Source organism: Sus scrofa, chromosome 7 (assembly GCF_054392235.1).
Source record: "Sus scrofa isolate SSC_HxYL_T2T_F1_AM1 chromosome 7, Sscrofa_HxYL_maternal_Yorkshire_Landrace_v2.0, whole genome shotgun sequence".
In the NCBI taxonomy this organism is placed as follows: domain Eukaryota; kingdom Metazoa; phylum Chordata; class Mammalia; order Artiodactyla; family Suidae; genus Sus; species Sus scrofa.
Genome location: NC_139389.1, coordinates 46,317,972 through 46,336,536, shown reverse-complemented (window position 1 = coordinate 46,336,536; position 18,565 = coordinate 46,317,972). Strand labels below are relative to the sequence as shown.

The following is an 18,565-nucleotide window of genomic DNA, read 5'->3' as shown; positions in this document are numbered from 1 at the left end:
CTATGACATCTTTTACGGCATGTCTCTAATACGGAATGAATGGAATGGAAAATATCTAATTGTAAACTGAATAAAACAAAGCTAGCTCCTTGTCACCACTGCTGCTGGTTCACTACTGAAAAGTTAAGAAGAATACATGTGCCAAGACAGCAAACAGAGACTCCCAATATTGTGATACAATATTTCCATTTATTCTAAAGAGATACTTTAAAATGTAGGAAATACTCTAAATATTGGGGAAACTATGTGCAAGAAAATGATTGTACAAATCAGGGTATCTGTAAACATCAAAAACTGTTTTGGGAAAGGAAACCATAAAAAAACACAAAAAGACAACCTACGGAATGGAGAAAATAGTTTCAAATGATGCAACAGACAAGGGCTTAAACTCTAAAATATACAAACAACTTACACAACTCAACAGCAAAAAAAAGCAACCACCCAACTGAAAAATGGGCAAAAGACTTGAATAGAAATTTCTCCAAAGAAGATATACAGATGGCCAACAAGCACATGAAAAAATGCTCAACATCACTGATTATTAGAGAAATGCAAATCCAAACTACTATGAGATACTGCCTCACACCAGTTAGAATGGTCATCATTAATTAAGTCCACAAATAACAAATTCTGGAGAGCGTGTGGAGAAAAGGGAACCCTCCTACACTTTTGGTGGGAATGTAAATTGGTACAACCACTATGGAAAACAGTATGAGGTACCTCATAAAACTAAATATACAACTACCATATGACCCAGCAATCCTACTCTTGGGCATATATCTGGACAAAACTTTCCTTGAAAAAGACACATGCACACATATGCAGCACTAGTCACAATAGCCAAGACATGGAAACAACCTAAATGTCCATCAACAGATGAATGGATTAAGAAGATGTGGTATATATACACAATAGAGTACTACTCAGCCATAAAAAAAGAAGAAAATAATGCCCTTTGCAGCAACATGGATGGAACTAGAGAATCTCATACTAAGTGAAGTAAGTCAGAAAGAGAAAGACAAATAACAAATACCATATGATATCACTTATATCTGGAATCTAATATATGGCACAAATGAACCTTTTCACAGAAAAGAAACTCAAGGACTTGGAGAAGAGACTTATGGTTGCCAAGGGGGCAGAGAAGGGAGTGGGATGGACTGGGAATCAGGGGTTAATAGATGTAAAATATTGCCTTTGGAATGGATAAGCAATGAGATCGTGCTGTGTAGCACTGGGAAGTATATCTAGTCACTTATGATGGAACATGATGGAGGATAAGGTGTACAGTAGAAAGTTGACAACACTGTACAGTAGAAAGTTTGCTGTACAGTAGAAAGTTGACAACACTGTAAACCAACTATAATGGGAAAAATAAAAATCATTAAAAAAATGTTTTGGGGACTGTGTAGCTACAATGAGAAAACTCTTAATATAAAGTGAAGAATATATGCTAATCCCAAATGGGGATCTGCTGTATAGCACAGGGAACTCTACCCCATATTCTGTGATAATTTATGTTGGAAAATAATCTGAAAGAGAATGGATGTGTGTATACGTTAACTGAATCACTCTGTTGTACAGCAGAAAGTATTATGGCACTGCAAATCAACTACACTTCAATAAAACTTTAAAAAATGAAAAAAAGGTGAAAAACATAGCAGGAACACAGCTACATGTAAACAGCTATTAGAATGAAGTATAAACATGCTAATGAAAAAAGATGAGTGTTGACTTAAGTTTTTTTCTTCCTGCTTAATTCTCTATTTTCCAAAATTTCTGTGATGTTATTTGGTTCAATAGATATTGAGGACCTACTACAGTCTTGGTTTTGAAGATCTTAAAATGAACATCCCACCCCTGCCCAAGGATCTCATGGCCTTGGGGATGGGAAGCAGAAGAAAAGTAGGGAGGGGACACTAAAAGAGGCAGTATCATAGATGAGCCTACTGAGCCTACTGATGGCTCAGAAATTTCCCAGGGAAGGCAAAGCTTGAAAAGCTTCTTAAAGAGGAGCTGTCTGCTTAGGGCACTCTAGCAGAGGCAAAGCCTGGGAACTAGCATTTAGGGACCAGCAATGATTCTGCAATCCTGCACTGTGGATATGGGGATTGGTAAGTGAGTGATAACAGAGAAATAACATTTAAGAGATATGATCAGAGTTACTTTTTAGAGAACCTCTCTGGTAACATATTAGGGGAGAGTAAGATGCAGGGTAAGAGACAGTTACAATAAATCTAAGAAAGAAAGATATGGGCCTGAATCAAACTAAACTGGATTCTTCAATTTGAGGCACCGCTAGGAGATTCAGGTGAAGAAGATAAAGCAGGCAATGAGATAATAGATCTGGTTTGGAGATTAACAGGTGGGCATCATTTAGATATAACTGAAATCAGAGGCAGAGATGGGGCTGACCAGGGAAAGGTTTCAGATGACTGAGTCATGGGCTGTACTCTAGGCGTTTAAAGTAACATTTACAGGACAAAGGATGGAAAGCAAATTGAGAAAGAGCTGCCAAAGAGGTAGGGAGAACACCAGGAGTGTCACAGAAATCAGGCAGAAAATGAGTTTCAGAAGGAATTTGGTAACAGAATTAAGTAAACAGAGATGTCATAGAAGGGCTGAAAAATGTCCACCCACAATGATGACAAGATCATTTGGTAAACCTGGCAAGAGGTGTTTCCAAAAAGTGAGAAAGTGTTGGTGAGGGGTGGTGGTGGTGAAGCCATACTGCAGAGAGCTGAAAAGTGAGGAGTTAGCAAGAAAGAGAAGCACGGTAAAATAAGTGAAAACCAATCAATCAATGTATTAATTATTTGACCACACTAGCAGATGCGGAGTGATCTGAGCCATAGCAGTGACAACGATGGATCCCTAACCCACTGAGTCACCAGGGCAGACTTTAAACAGACGTTAAAATAATGGCTTGCTTGGTCATAAAAAGGAATGAAAACGCTAGGGTGACAGAAGGAAGATAACACTGAGGGCAAGAGTAAGAGGAGGAATAAGAGAGCACACCTGTGAACCAGGGACATGCTAGGAGAGAAAGAGGTGGAAGAAGTGATGCCTGATTGAGAGGGGATGAATTCCAAATAGATGGAAAGATAAGCCGCCTTACCCAAAGGTCCCTTACTTCCGATATAGGAGAGAAAGGTCAGTGGAGGTGTACATAAGTTTGAAGAGTGGGAGTCAAAAAAATATTCACCCCAATGGCTAAATACTTAAAAAAAAATTAAACACAGGGACTCCCGTCATGGCACATCAGAAACAAATCCGACTAGGAACCATGAGGTTTTGGGTTCGATCCCTGGCCTCGCTTAGTGGATTAAGGATCCGGCACTGCTGTGAGCTGTAGTGTAGGTTGCAGACTCGGCTGCGACCTGGCGTTGGTGTGGCTGTGGCTGGCAGCTGTAGCTCCGAGAAGGCCCCTAGCCTGGGAACCTCCATATGCCAGGGTGTGGCCCTGAAAAAACAAAAAGATAAAAAGACAAAAAAAAAAAAAAAAAATTAAACCCCAAAAAATTTTAAAGAAAAGATTACATTTTAGAAGTCCGGCATAACTTTTATACCAATGCCAGACAAGAATATTACATGATACACCTGACCAAGGAGGTAAAGGACCTATATGCCGAGAACTATAAAACTTTAATCAAAGAAATCAAAGAAGATGTAAAGAAATGGAAAGATATTCCATGTTCCTGGATTGGAAAAATCAATATTGTAAAAATGGCCATACTACCCAAAGCAATCTACAGATTCAATGCAATCCCTATCAAATTACCCATGACATTTTTCACAGAACTAGAACAAACAATCCAAACATTTACATGGAACAACAAAAGACCCAGAATCGCCAAAGCAATCCTGAGAAACAAAAACCAAGCAGGAGGCATAACTCTCCCAGACTTCAAGAAATACTACAAAGCCACAGTCATCAAAACAGTGTGGTACTGGTATCAAAACAGACAGACAGACCAATGGAACAGAATAGAGAACCCGGAAATAAACCCTGACACCTATGGTCAATTAATCTTTGACAAGGGAGGCAAGAACATAAAATGGGAAAAAGAAAGTCTACTCAGCAAGCATTGCTGGGAAACCTGGACAGCTGCATGCAAAGCAATGAAACTAGAACACACCCTCACACCATGCACAAAAATAAACTCCAAATGGCTGAAAGACTTAAATATACGACAGGACACCATCAAATTCCTGGAAGAAAACATAGGCAAAACACTCTCTGACATCAACATCATGAATATTTTCTCAGGTCAGTCTCCCAAAGCAATAGAAATCAGAGCAAAAATAAACCCATGGGACCTCATCAAACTGAAAAGCTTTTGCACAGCAAAGGAAACCAAAAAGAAAACAAAAAGACAACTGATAGAATGGGAGAAAACAGTTTCAAATGATGCAACCGACAAGGGCTTAATCTCTAGAATATATAAACAACTTATACAACCCAACAGCAAAAAAGCCAATCAATCAATGGAAAAATGGGCAAAAGACCTGAATAGACATTTCTCCAAAGAAGATATACAGATGGCCAGAAAACACATGAAAAAATGCTCAACATCGCTGATTATAAGAGGAATGCAAATCAAAACTACCATGAGATATCACTTCACACCAGTCAGAATGGCCATCATTAATAAATCCACAAATAACAAGTGCTGGAGGGGCTGTGGAGAAAAGGGAACCCTCCTGCACTGTTGGTGGGAATGTCAACTGGTACAGCCACTATGGAGAACAGTTTGGAGATACCTTAGAAATCCATACATAGACCTTCCATATGACCCTGCAATCCCACTCTTGGGCATCTATCCGGACAAAACTCTACTTAAAAGAGACACGTGCACCCGCATGTTCATTGCAGCACTATTCACAATAGCCAAGACATGGAAACAACCCAAATGTCCATCGACAGATGATTGGATTCGGAAGATGTGGTCTATATACACAATGGAATACTACTCAGCCATAAAAAAGAATGACATAATGCCATTTGCAGCAACATGGATGGAACTAGAGAATCGCATCCTGAGTGAAATGAGCCAGAAAGACAAAGACAAATACCATATGATATCACTTATAACTGGAATCTAATATCCAGCACAAATGAACATCTCCTCAGAAAAGAAAATCATGGACTTGGAGAAGAGACTTGTGGCTGCCTGATGGGAGGGGGAGGGAGTGGGAGGGATCGGGAGCTTGGGCTTATCAGACACAACTTAGAATAGATTTACAAGGAGATCCTGCTTAATAGCAGTGAGAACTTTGTCTAGATACTCATGTTGCAACAGAAGAAAGGGTGGGGGAAAAAAAGTAATTGTAATGTATACATGTAAGGATAACTTGATCCCCTTGCTGTACAGTGGGGGAAAAAAAAAAAAAGAATATTACATGAAAGTAAGAGACCAATCTCATGAGCATAGGAAAAAACCCCAAATATAATGATATATAAAAAGGATACTCTACATGACCAAGTTGGGATTATTTCAAGAATGCAAGGTTGGTTTAACTATCAATATAAACTGGATCACAAAATCGAATTAGTAGAAAAACAGATGAAGAGTCAATAGTGTGCCAAAGAGATAGTGTGAAGTATAAAGAATCAAGAAAATGTGTAAGAATTACATTTAAAACCAGATAAAATAAACTTGGTTCTATACATTTGTGATTGCCTTATCAACATACTTATCAACTCTTATTTACTGTAGCAAAAAGTATCACAGCATTGACAGTCATCTCCTATCCTATGCGTCATATATCACAGTCAAGACTACAGTGAACTGTGATCCTGCTGATTTACTACAAAGATATAATTCAAGGCTCGTTTTTTTTTGTTCTTTTTTCTTTTAGGACTGCACCTACAGCATGTATGGAAGTACCCAGTCTAGGGGCTGAAACGAGCTGCAGCTGAGGCCTATGCCACAGCCACAGCAACTGCAGATCCAAGCCGCATCTTTAATCTACTGAGTGAGGCCAGGGATTGAACCCATATCCTCATGGATACTAGTAGCTGGGTTCTTAATGGACTAAACCACAATAGGAATTCCCAAATTCCCAGGGCAGTTTTAATACCAGGGTCTACTCCTCGATATTCCAATTTATTAAATACAAAGTGACCCAGGTATTTCTATTTTTAAAAAGCTCTAAAGAGTTAAGGCTCTTATATAAGTGGTTCTCAGTCCTGGACCCAAGGGAAGCTTTAAAAAACTATTAATACCTGGGGCTCATCTCCAGAGACTCTGATTTAACTGACCTACAATAAGGCCTAGACATTTTTTTTTTTTTTTTTTTGCTTTTTAGGGCTATATCCACGGCAAATGGAGGTTCCCAGGCTAGGGGCTGAATCAGAGCTGTAGCCGCTGGCCTACACCACAGCCACAGCAACGCAAGATCTGAGCCACATCTGCAACCTATACCACAGCTCACAGCAACGCTGGATTCTTAACCCACAGGGCGAGGCCAGGGATTGAGCATGCGTCCTCATAGATGCTAGTTGGATTTGTTAACCGCCAAGCCACAACGGGAACTCCAGGGCCCAGGCATTTTTAAAAGCTCCCCAGGTGATTTTACATGAATAAAATTACATAATTTTGCTCTTACATGCACTTTTATGCTTGTAAGTTTGAACAGTAGGTAGTAGATGATGCTATCTGTCACTAACCACACTGTAAAAGTGAGCAAGCTTCAACTGCATTTTCCTTCACTTTTCTAGGCATTAAATGTACTTTGTTTTGACATTAACTCAAATGTGGTAGAGGGTATTTCTGTTCTGTGTTTCCAATTATAGCACTAAAAATTCAAGAACAAGCACTCTGTTTTCAATCCCCCCCATCTTTTTATGCACTTAAGCCCTATTTAAAAGAAAAATCATGAAAAAATGAGGTCTTTACCACAAAAGGAGTCAACCTCTGCTTAAACATTTCCAGGTTTTTTTGGATTAACAAAAGCACCCGAACAACCTAATTTCTACTCCACCATTCCTCAAATTGAGTAAACTGATAACTTACCAGTCTGCAAGGAAAAGGACCAAATAACGGTTTGTCTTCATCGCTTAAAATTCTTTCTGCAGATTAAAGATGGTTAAGATGTACGTACATTTTAGTGCAAATTTTAAAAGAAGCAAAAAAAAAATTCTGTAGAATGCACAATATTTTCAAGTTTTGAAATCTCTAAGTCATTTCACAAGAATTAACTCTGGATGAGAAGTAAAAATGAAAACACATTCCCTCAACTAAAATGAGTTCTCTGTTGCTTTGGTTAATTTATAAACTGTCGGTCTAACATTTTGTCAGTACATTATATTTCCTGCTTCAAAGTCTTTACTTCTTTATATTGCTGCCCACTTTAAACATCTCATTTAAATACAGGATTCTACACACAATTCATGTCAAAATTAAAGATACAACTCTAAACCTCTTACCTATGCTTTGGATGGTGTACGCACAACTACCCCAGCACATTATGGGCACGCGGGGATCCTCCTCATTTGGATGAACCTTTAATCCCACTTTATAAGTAGCGGTTCCAAATGTTGTTAGCATTTCTTTTATGCTCTCAGAATAAGGGTTCCTGAAGTGAACATGTATAACATTAGCTTAAAACAATGTGCTCCCATCAATCAAATGGTTCGGTTTCTTAACCGCTCTTTTCTAGGTTGGAAATGAAGCACTTAAATGATCTAAAGAGAGCTGTAAGAAAAGGGGGAATTAAAAACATGCAAACAGTCCCAGCCTGAGAGGAGTTATGCTCTACCTGGGTTGGCAGCAGTGAAGCACAGGCCTGAAAACAAGGTATTAGGTGAAGTCTACATACTGAACCATGAAAACCAGGACCTCTTTCCCCCAGCTTGACAACATCAGCAATGAATACCCACTGCCATAGATTCTAGTCTCTACAGGGAAGAATCCTCTGGGAAAAGCCATTTTTACACACTGACACTTCGGGGTTCCATGTGAAAGACTGGTAGGGGCCTGATCACCTCACTCTGAGGCACACAGGTCAGCAAGCTCCAATCTGTCCACCAAGTATCCAGTGAGCTTATAGTGCCTTATTCTTGAATAGTCACCCAAGGATCAATAAACATTTAAGGAAGGAATCAAAGAAACATCAAAAGAAATGAGCAGAAAAAGGAAACTCAGGGAAAACAGAGATGGTGTAGCAATGGCAAACTTATCAAAAAATGAGAAGATCAGTCCAAGAGGGCCAACTGAGCTAAAAGTAGGACTACCTCAAAGAAAAGAAAAACCAAGAGGAGAAAATTATCTAAGAAACAACATAAAAAATTCCAAGAACTGGGGTTCCAGACGTGGTGCAGAGGAAATCAATCTGACTAGGAACCATGAGGTTGTGGGTTCTATCCCTGGCCTCGCTCAGTGGGTTAAGGATCCAGCATTGTGGAGTTCCCGTCGTGGCGCAGTGGTTAACGAATCCGACTAGGAACCATGAGGTTGCGGGTTCGGTCCCTGCCCTTGCTCAGTGGGTTAACGATCCGGCGTTGCTGTGAGCTGTGGTGTAGGTTGCAGACATGGCTCGGATCCCGTGTTGCTGCGGCTCTGGCGTAGGCCGGTGGCTACAGCTCCGATTCAACCCCTAGCCTGGGAACCTCCATATGCTGCGGGAGCGGCCCAAGAAATAGCAAAAAGACAAAAAAAAAAAAAAAAGGATCCAGCATTGTCGTGAGCTGTGGTGTAGGCCAACAGCAGCAGCTCCAATTAGACCCCTAGCCTGGGAACCTCCATATGCCGTGGGTGTAGCCCTAAAGGAGACCTAAAAAAAAAAAAAAAAAAAAAAAAAAACCCAGAACTGAAGTACATGAATCTTCAGGTTCAGGTTCAAAGAGCCTGTTGAAAACAGCAAAATGAATGAATAAAGATTTGTATACCAAGGAACATTATAGAGAAATTTCAAACACTGGGGATTAATGAGACAATCCCAACAGTTTCCAGAAGTAATAAAGTTATAAAGGAACAGGAATCAGAATGGTAATAAGTTCTCAATGGGTGCTAGATGTTAGTAAAATACTGTCTTCAAAATCTAGATGAGAAATGACTTCTAACCTATAAATCTGTAACCAAACCGTCCATCAAGCATATGTATTCAACAAATGTATTTTCAGACATGGAAAACTGCACATCCAGGCACCTTCTCTTAGGAATTTGCTGAGGGATGCAACATGAGGGAGTAAATTAAGAAAGAGAAGGATACAAGATCCAGTAAATAAGAGGAACGCAGCCAGGGGAAGTCTCAGGGTGACAGCTGTGCCCTGTCCTGATTGGTGTGGGAGGACAGAGGCTGTGGGAGAAGGGTCCAGGAAAGATCATCTGATGGATCTGAGCACTGACAGCTACTGCCAGGCATCTGTCAGATCCACCACAGCATTTAGGAAGGAAAAAAAAGGGAAAGAAAGTATTACACACATAGAAAAACAAGTACACGGGAAAAATAAGATAATTATTAACCATAGGAATGACAAAATCGTACAAGATAGAAAATTTAACACACAACTCATCAGCAGAAACAACTGCAATAAATATAAAAGTTGACAAAAGGAGTTTCCGTCATGGTGCAGTGGAAAGGAATCCGACTAGAAACCATGAGGTTGTGGGTTTGATCCTGGCCTTGCTCAGTGGGTTAAGGATCCGGCATTGCCGTGAGCTGTGGTGTAGGTCGCAGATGCGGCTCAGATCCCTGTTGCTGTGGCTCTGGTGTAGGCCGACAGCTACAGCTCCGATTAGACCCCTAGCCTGGGAACCTCCATGTGCTGCAGGTGTGACCCTAAAAAGACAAATAAGAAAAACAAAACAAAAAAAACAAATAAAATAAAAGCTGACAAAAGATTTAACCATAAATTGTGAAATACCTCTATAGGGCGACTGGTGAGTAGTAATGAACAGGGTAGAGGTAAAAATTGAATCCTAAGTTACTAGTCAACATAAAGCCACTGTTTAAAAAAGTGAAGAAGGTGTTCCCTGGTGGCCCAGCTTAAAGTTAAGGATTTGGCATTATCACTGCTGTGGCACAGGTTAGACCCTGGGCTGGGAACTTCCACATGAAGCAGGCACAGCCAAAAGACTAAAAAGAAAAAAAGAGAAAAAAAAAAAATCAAGACATAGTTGATTAAGTATTTTAACTACAAATAATGAAAGTAAATAACAGAAAAAACAAAATGACAGGACTGGGGATGGGGAGGGGAAATGTAGGAGGCATAGGAGTGATTTTTTTCTGCTTAAGCCTTCCAATACAATTTTTATTGAGTTGTTTAGTATGTGCCAGGAACAACTTGCAGGTAACTTAAATGTATCATGTCACTTTACCTTTGTAATACTTATGAGGTTGATACTATTACCTTACCTTTCCAGATGAGGAAACTGAGTGAGATACAGAGAGGTCAAGCAATTTGTACAAAGTTGCACAGCTAATAAGCCGTGGTGGTGGAACAGAACAAAACAGTCTAGCTCTGTGCTATACTTTGTAACTTACTGGCTGTGGGGTACAATAAGTCTGAAAACCCTCTGGTTTTGATCCTGGATTCTAAGAAGTTGGTGAGGCCATAAATAGAAATACTGAAGTCAGAAGGAAGCATGGGATCTGGTGGGGGAGCTGAGCTGCTTAGATTTAGAGGTGATGAGGTGCTGTCAAGGAAAGACAGCTAACGGGGTATAGTAGGGAGTCAGCAACACAGACTTGGAGAGGTTTGTGAGAGTTAAACATGCCAGGTAGTTCTTAGTCTTCTATGAACATGCCTGCAATAAATATTCTTAAGTGTCCAAATTCAAGATCTATGTCTTATAACATTTTGCTCTCTAGCTTGAAAAGTGATTCTCTTACTAACTGCTGACCTAACTTTTCATTTCAAGTGGCCAAATTTAACAGGAATAAAATAATATACTCACTTAGGATGAAAATTGGGCCTAAATCCTTCAGGGAGCTGCAATTCATCCATATTTTCTAAATTCTTTGATGAGGCAATATCTACAGAAACAAGCATTTCATACTATTATCGTTTAGTCCACAATATTTCTATAAATCTCAGTCATAAATTTCACTCAAAATTTAGGTTAAAGAAATTAAAAATGACAGAAAAATTCCCGTTATCGAAAATCAGTTTAACATTCAAAGCATGAGAAATACTCTTCTCTGGATGACCTAGGCACTTTCTTCAGTCACCTGTGCTTCTCCTGATAGTACAGTCACTAATACGGAGCCAGGGAAGGTAAGAAACGGAAGAGTATGCTATTTTGTTTCCTTAAAAACCAATGACAGAAGTTCTACTCAGACCACTTTCCCTCAAGGTCATAAGTGCAGTGCATGTCTATGAAACTCGGGAAGCCCTTGGTAATGCCAACAACAAAGTGAGTCAGCCCACAGAGAACAAAGCCAGCTCTTCAATACTCAGTTACATCTCCCCCACCCCCAGAAGCTCTTCAATAAAATGGGGGAATAAGTGAGAAGTGTTTATTACAAACTTCACATGAGCTTGTGTGTTTTCAAGGAATAAGGAGTAATGTGGTAGATTAAATTTAGTTCATTAAGACAAAGAAAATTAGATTAAGTCAAATTTTAAAATGAGAAGTTTCACTTTTAAAATATTTCAAAACAATTTCTTCTGGAACTATATTTTTCAATGGTCTCAGACGTTAGGGAAAAATGAAAGCAGGTTATCAGAACTTACTAGGAGTACTTTCTTCTTTCCTAAGAACCTGTAATGCTTTTATTTGCTGAGATATTGTTCTAATCCACTGAGTCAGATTTGGTTGGTCTGAAAAATTTAACCTGCTAGAAAAGATTATAGAGAGTGTTTAGTATTCTGTTGTTGCTTAATTTAAGATACAAAAAGACTACTTAAATGATCACGGGCATATTTTAAACATACTTCAAATGTTAAAAAAAAAAGCTAGGGGAAAATTTGTTGCTTTTAAAAAAGTCAGAATAGATATTTGCCAATGGAAATGAAAATATATAATTTACATTATTTGTCAGTATGATACTAACAATTATTAGCATCAAACTGAATATTTGTCAAAAATTTCACTTTTTCAGTCCTGGAATTTGCTAGTATTTCTTAAATATCACAATCACCACATCTTGACACTATTTACTGAATGCTTATTATGCTGCAAGCACTTAGTAAAGCATTTTACAGTACTAGATTTAATCCTCTAAAATCTTTTGAAATAGGATATATTATTGTCCCCATTTTACAGATGAGGAAACTGAGGTTTAGAGCCATGTAACTTGTCTAAGGCCACATATGGGACAGATCTGGCATTCAAACTCAGCTATATCAGACTCCAAAGCCTGTGTTCTTAACAACTGTGCCATAACTGACTCATGGGAAAATAAACAAAACATGAACCAAAAAGTGATTTTTTTCTCTTCACATGCAGTGAATCTTAACCTCATAACGACTAATTTCTTTATCACCTCAAATGCAGATTTAGGTCAGCACCATGATATTCTTTTACGATTAAAAAGCAGGAACTTGCATGCATATCTAATGGTATTTTAAGAACATTTTATGGTAGCAGACTGATACCATAGTTTGAACTCTGAAAACTGAAGAGAAGAAAACTGACTCTGCTTTGAATTAAACCCAAATGGTAGCACAGAAATAAACAGATGATTCATTTTCATAAAACTTAAATCAGTATTTGTGAATGTCAGATAGATATCATAATTCTAAACTGAGAAATAAAGGTCAAGTTTCAGTAGAAGACACTATCAAATTTGTATTTGAAACGAGTATGTAAAATACTCCTATTAAGTAAAAGCACCTTAAAAATTATGAAATGATAAAAATTTTGCATCTTAACTACACTAACAGATTTTCATTTTTGGCCCAATTCTTTTTTTCCCCATTTTTTTAAAGTTTTGTTGAAGTGTAGGTGATTTATAATGTTGTTAATTTCTTTTTTTCTTTTTTTTATTTTATTTTCCCACTGTACAGCAAGGGGGTCAGGTTTGTTAATTTCTACTATACAACAAAGTTATTCAGTTCTATGTATACACATATCCATCCTTTTTTAGATTCTTTTCCTATATTAATTATCACAGAATTTTGGCCTAGCTCTGAATTGGCTAGTAAATTATCAAAAAAAATTACATTTAATTGTTAGTATGTTCAATAAAAATTAGTTTGAGCTGTCCTTCCTCCAATTTACTCAGAATCTCTTGAAAAGTATGAGGGAGCTATTTAAAGTGGGGTCTTAGAGAGTTCCCACAGTGGCTCAGTGGTAGCAAACCCAACTAGTATCCATGAGGTCATGGGTTTGATTCCTGGCCTCACTCAGTGGGTTAAGGATCTGGTGTTGCTGTGAGCTGCAGACATGGTTCAGATCCCGAGTTGCTGTGGCTGTGGCTAGGCCAGCGACTACAGTTCTGATTTGACCCCTAGCCTGGGAACCTCCATATACCACGAGTGTGGCCCTAAAAAGACAAAATAAATAAATAAGTAAATAAAATTAAAAAAAAATAAATTGGGGTCTTATAAATAACGGAGACAGTTTTCATGAACATATGGCAACTTTATATCCTTTATAGTGTTCATAGGTAACCAAGAAACTATTAAACTTTGGCCTGTTCCTTTCTAAAAACCAAAATCGTATCTCACCGGTCTGCTAGAAGAAATAACTAAATAAAAAGTTTGGAAAGTATTTGGAAAACATTATGCAACTACCTAGAATGATATCCCTACCCTGCCCTGGTTTATTATTTTGTTATCTTCAAAGGAGACTATTTCTTTGATATAAAGGTTTTATGAGTCAGAACTTACCTATTAAAAATATTTCTTGGAGGAAGCAGCAGAGGAATAACAGTATTACTCAAGCATTCACAAAGAGGACAAAGGAATTCTCCATTTTCTACATCATAACTTGTATGTAAGCGTAATCTCTGTTGCCTTCGCTGTTCTTTAGCTTGAACGGAATCAAAATACCTTTACAATTAGAGAACATGAGGTATCAAAAAACAACGGTAATTTTTTTCAAAGAGAACCATAAGCTTCAACATTTTAAATAAATTGTTCCCATAAATAATCTAAAAATTAAATCTTTAAAAAATTTATTTTTTAAAAATTTTATTTTATTGAAGTATACAGTTGATATACAATGTTGTATTAGTTTCTGGTGTACTAAAAACTGAAACTTAAAAATGATCTGAACTTTTTTTAACACTGATACTTTAATTTTGAGTTGCTGTAATTACCAAAATGGGTTAAGAGTTCTAAAACAGGGAGTTCCCATTGTGGCTCAGCAGGTTAAGGACCCAACATGGTTTCCGTGAGGCTATGGGTTCAATCCCTGGCCTCACGAAGTGGGTTAAGGATCTGGCCTGGCTGCAAGCTGTGGCATAGGTCTCAGATGCAGTTTGGATCTGTGTTGCTGTGGCTGTGGCCTCAGCTGCAGCTCCAATTCAACTCCTACCTGGGAACTTCCATATGCAGCAGGTATGGCCCTGAAAAGACCCCCCCCTCCCAAAAAAAGAGTTCTAAAACAGGAAAATCAAAAGAAGAGTGTCTTCCAAACAAGCATTCACAGAGTAGTGTGTTTTTTAAGCCCAGTGCTCACATCTACTTACTAGGGGCAGTTCATGACAACTCAATGAGCTGAGTGCTAGAATAACAGCGCTGGTTTGTCGGTTTTGCAAAAGCATAGAAAGCACCAAAGCAGAATAAGTGTCAAGTTATTCCATGGCTTAGGGAGCCATGACAATCTCGGGAAGTAACCAAGCAAGTGCTAGCATCCAGGTTCACCCTGGACCTGAAGAAAGACAGTCTACTAGGGTTTACCCTGAAAAAATCCTTTTCTTAATCCAGTCTGTTTTAGCTAATACAGATCCTCACAATAAAAAAATATATTTGCTATACTATGAAGTTTCTAAGTCACTCCTTTACATTTAAAGGATAAATTAATTTTAATTATTTATTTGGCTCTAATATGGGGTTTTAGTCCTCAATATTTTTAGTTCTTTCTCCCTTTTTCTAGAATAGAATTGTCTTTATCAAAAAATTTAATTTTGAGTCTTTGGATAAACTTCTCTTGACTAACATTAAGAATATAAATTAGGAGTTCCTGTCGTGGCGCAGTGGTTAACGAATCCAACTAGGAACCATGAGGTTGCGGGTTTGGTTCCTGCCCTTGCTCAGTGGGTTAAGGATCCGGTGTTGCCGTGAGCTGTGGTGTAGGTTGCAGACACGGCTTGGATCCTGCGTTGCTGTGGCTCTGGCGTAGGCCGGTGGCTACAGCTCCGATTGGACCCCTAGCCTGGGAACCTCCATATGCCGCAGGAGCGGTCCAAGAAATAGCAAAAAAAGACCAAAAAAAAAAAAAAAAAGAATATAAATTACCTTTGCCAACAATGGGCATGCATAATGTGCCCACAGCTACTGGTATGTGTTCCACAAGACAGATCAGGGTGCATGAATAATGGATCATACTTTTCTGCATTATAAAAAACAAAAAACAAAATGAAAAACCAAGCATTTAATATTTTTATAATAATAAACATATAACTTTAAATTGTGAAATCCTTGATAAAGGCTTGTAAACTTCATGTGAAATGCTAGTTTATTCCTTTTACTCGAGATACCAATAATTTATGCAAGACCCTGGACTATTTAGAATACAGGACCCTAATTTTCATTATCCTGAGCAAATTAATGAAACATCCCTGAATTGTTAACTGAAATTGGAATCCCCTATTTAAGTAGATCTAATCTTCTGAACATTTCACATTTTCGGGGCACTGAGAGACTCCTATTCCCCTCAAATGCCCTGAGTCCGTGGTAAAAGTCTTTGTGGAGCTGCCTTTAATACCTTCAGGGTAGCTGGGTCACAATGATCTCTCAACAAAAAAGGTGTCTGGCAGGCAGTAGTGGAGCGCTCCCTAGAGGAGATTCTGCCTAAAAACACTCATGCAGAGAACAGTCCCAATTACTGTACCAGAGTCAAAGCTGCAACAAAAGATCCAGGAGGGCAGCCTGGACCAAAGTAGGAAAAAAAGGGGGCAATGCGGACAGTCTTCTGCTCTGGTATTAAGTTTTTATATTCAAAGGAGATGAAAAAAGACAAAGTGGGTAACTGGCTTTTCTGGGAATTCCTGGAATTCTCTAATAAATTAGTGTAATCTTAGAAATTCCTTAACATTAAACTAGTCAAGTTTTAATTTGCTTTATATACTAAAACATTGCAAATTTCACAGCGTAAAGAAAATCTTTTATGATATAAAGTGTGAAAGCACTTAAATAACATCACTTATAGCCAGCCCGTTTTTCCAAGAAGGTAACAAATTAAATACAATTGGTGACTTTCATCTTCAGCCTGGAATGAGATTTGTAAGTTGCCTAGTTCAAATGATCAGTTCTTAAGATGAAGCAGACCAATCTTTCTTAACAAGGCTGCTTGAGAGTCACACTTGCGAGAACTTTCCTTTTACAGAAAAGCAATCTTATCAGCTAGGCTCTCAAACCTCTTTTCAGTCATATGATGTGAGAGGCACTGGCTAAATGACTGTTTTGGAAGTTAAGACACAGTTCCTACTCTTAAGAAGTTTACTGGTATCATGGAGGCATATACACACATACACAAGTATAAGAATAGAAACATTAAAGTATCTGTGGAGGACACACAAATGTGCAGGCCAGATGTCCCTACAGGCATGAATGACTCCCTCAAGCTGTTAGAAGAGGGCACTCGACTGTTATCCCCTTTTAAGGGACTTTGCTCAGGGTCATACTGTTTTGCTCAAGGTCACAAGTCTTTTCCAGAGGTGGCCCCCAACCAGTCATTGATCAGTATCAAGGTGTAAAGACCCAGCCCCCCTTGCCCCAACTCAGGATACCTTTGAAGGGCCATACAGATCCAGAGCTCCCATGGCGTTTTCTAGGGTCTTTGAGGACTGCATCATAGTTCAACTTCTTCCTTTATCCAACCCTGCTTCTTTCCCTACCATTCAACATATGTGGATCCCAAGATTCTCTTGAATAATGTCCTACACTGCGTAGTAATCTCTATCTTAATAACCCAAATGAGGCCCAAGGACTGCTTCTCACAAGGGTACCTCACATCACTACTCCTAAGAGATTCCACCCTGGATCTATCCATGAGACAAAATAATTATTGTTATTTCAGTATTCAACTAATTACCAGGACTTTACAAGTGTCCTGAAAAATGGGAAAGAATGTTAAGCACCAAAGTATGTTAATGTTGTACCACAAGAACAGCTCTTCTCTGAATCCCTGCTATTTATCAGCTATGTAATTCAGGCATGATACTCCTAGAGAGTCTGCACATCTTGCAAGTGAGGAATTCCTGCCCAAGATACCGCCATGCCTATAGAGTTATGATTAGATTAATAAAATCTCTGTATATCACCTATCATACTAAGTGGCAGTCATTATTAATAGGGAGGATAAGGATCTAGCTACGACTCACCTGGATTTTGAATGAATTTACTTCTGTCTTTTGATAGTACAGTTGATCTCTGAACAAATGCTGCCAGGACCATTGCCCGGCTTTCCACCTTCACCTCTTGCTCTTCTTGACACAATATACAAGTGACGAATTGTCTCTGTTCAGGGACCTGGGTTTGTCCTGGGCCCAGTGCTGTAAGAGTCATATCTGAAACCACGGGGCTGCAATAAAAAGGTTATGAGTATAGTTAATAAGCCTAAGAAGTTTCTACAGAATCATAAAATAGTAGACTCTAGGTATGCACGTATTTAAACCCATGGTTTTGATGATGATTTGAAAGACATGAGTCTCTCATGTATCAAAACCATGGCCTTCAATCCACACAGCAATCCAATATGCAACACACAAGCTAGACACTAAGTTAAGTGACCCTAGTGTACTCATTCTTTTATGAATGTCTATAACTTACACACGAATTATCCGAGCTATAGTCAGAAATATGCTCATAAACGTATGCTAATATATTCAGATTTCCAAGATTAACTCCTCTATCTACAAGGTCACAAAATTTATCTATCAACTCTTCTAAATTACTTTAGGATTAAGTGTACTTATAAAGAATAAAAAAGCAACATCTTCCTCAGTTGAGAACCACTGGTCGAGAGTTTCAAAAACTGTGATTATTGTTTACCTATTATCAAGAACAGCAGAGAGAGAGGTATCCAGATCTAACGTCTGCTGAAAGAGCTCTTTGTTCTCATCAATAAAGTGCCGCTGCATCTCAGACATCTGGGCCATGATCTTTTCTCTGCGCAGTCTAGCAATCTCGGCTTTTCTCTTTCTCTCCGCTTTGTCTTTGTCTCTTGAACTCTGAAATTATGCTTCACTGAATTAGACCATTATAGGCTAAAGGCACCCTTTCCTTCCAAAGCAGAAATATCTTTATTGTGAATAGTAATTCAAAGTTATTCTATAGTCTCACTTATCTAAACAAGAGAAAAGTTTCTTAACCTGACATGTTAAGAAAAAAAAAAAAAGACCAAAAAAGATTGTCACAAAAATAAACACATAGTGGATTTACATTGATGAATAGTATCAACTACCAATCACCCCAGATAAATTTAATTTTTTATAGTCAGCTTGC

At 38.4% G+C, this 18,565-nt stretch overlaps 1 protein-coding gene across 28 annotated transcripts in view; it reads right to left on the bottom strand.

Moving 5' to 3' along the window:
• The window catches only part of UBR2 (ubiquitin protein ligase E3 component n-recognin 2), a 130,069-nt gene that overhangs the window by 18,821 nt on the left and 92,683 nt on the right, over positions 1–18,565 (bottom strand). For 11 of the 28 annotated variants that reach the window (XR_014810137.1, XM_084968106.1, XM_084968099.1 and 8 more), the window contains 8 exons: positions 18,113–18,291; positions 17,443–17,642; positions 15,356–15,449; positions 13,784–13,945; positions 11,684–11,787; positions 10,905–10,983; positions 7,433–7,581; positions 7,020–7,075 (listed from right to left, as the gene is read on the bottom strand). Coding sequence is in view for 16 of the 28 variants with exons in the window: in XM_084968106.1 (XP_084824232.1) it covers positions 7,020–7,075; positions 7,433–7,581; positions 10,905–10,983; positions 11,684–11,787; positions 13,784–13,945; positions 15,356–15,449; positions 17,443–17,642; positions 18,113–18,291 (1,023 nt within the window). In the remaining 12 variants the exon portion in view is untranslated. The remainder of the gene's footprint in view (positions 1–7,019; positions 7,076–7,432; positions 7,582–10,904; positions 10,984–11,683; positions 11,788–13,783; positions 13,946–15,355; positions 15,450–17,442; positions 17,643–18,112; positions 18,292–18,565) is intronic. The other 17 variants (XR_014810136.1, XM_084968098.1, XM_084968100.1 and 14 more) reach the window with 5 other exon arrangements.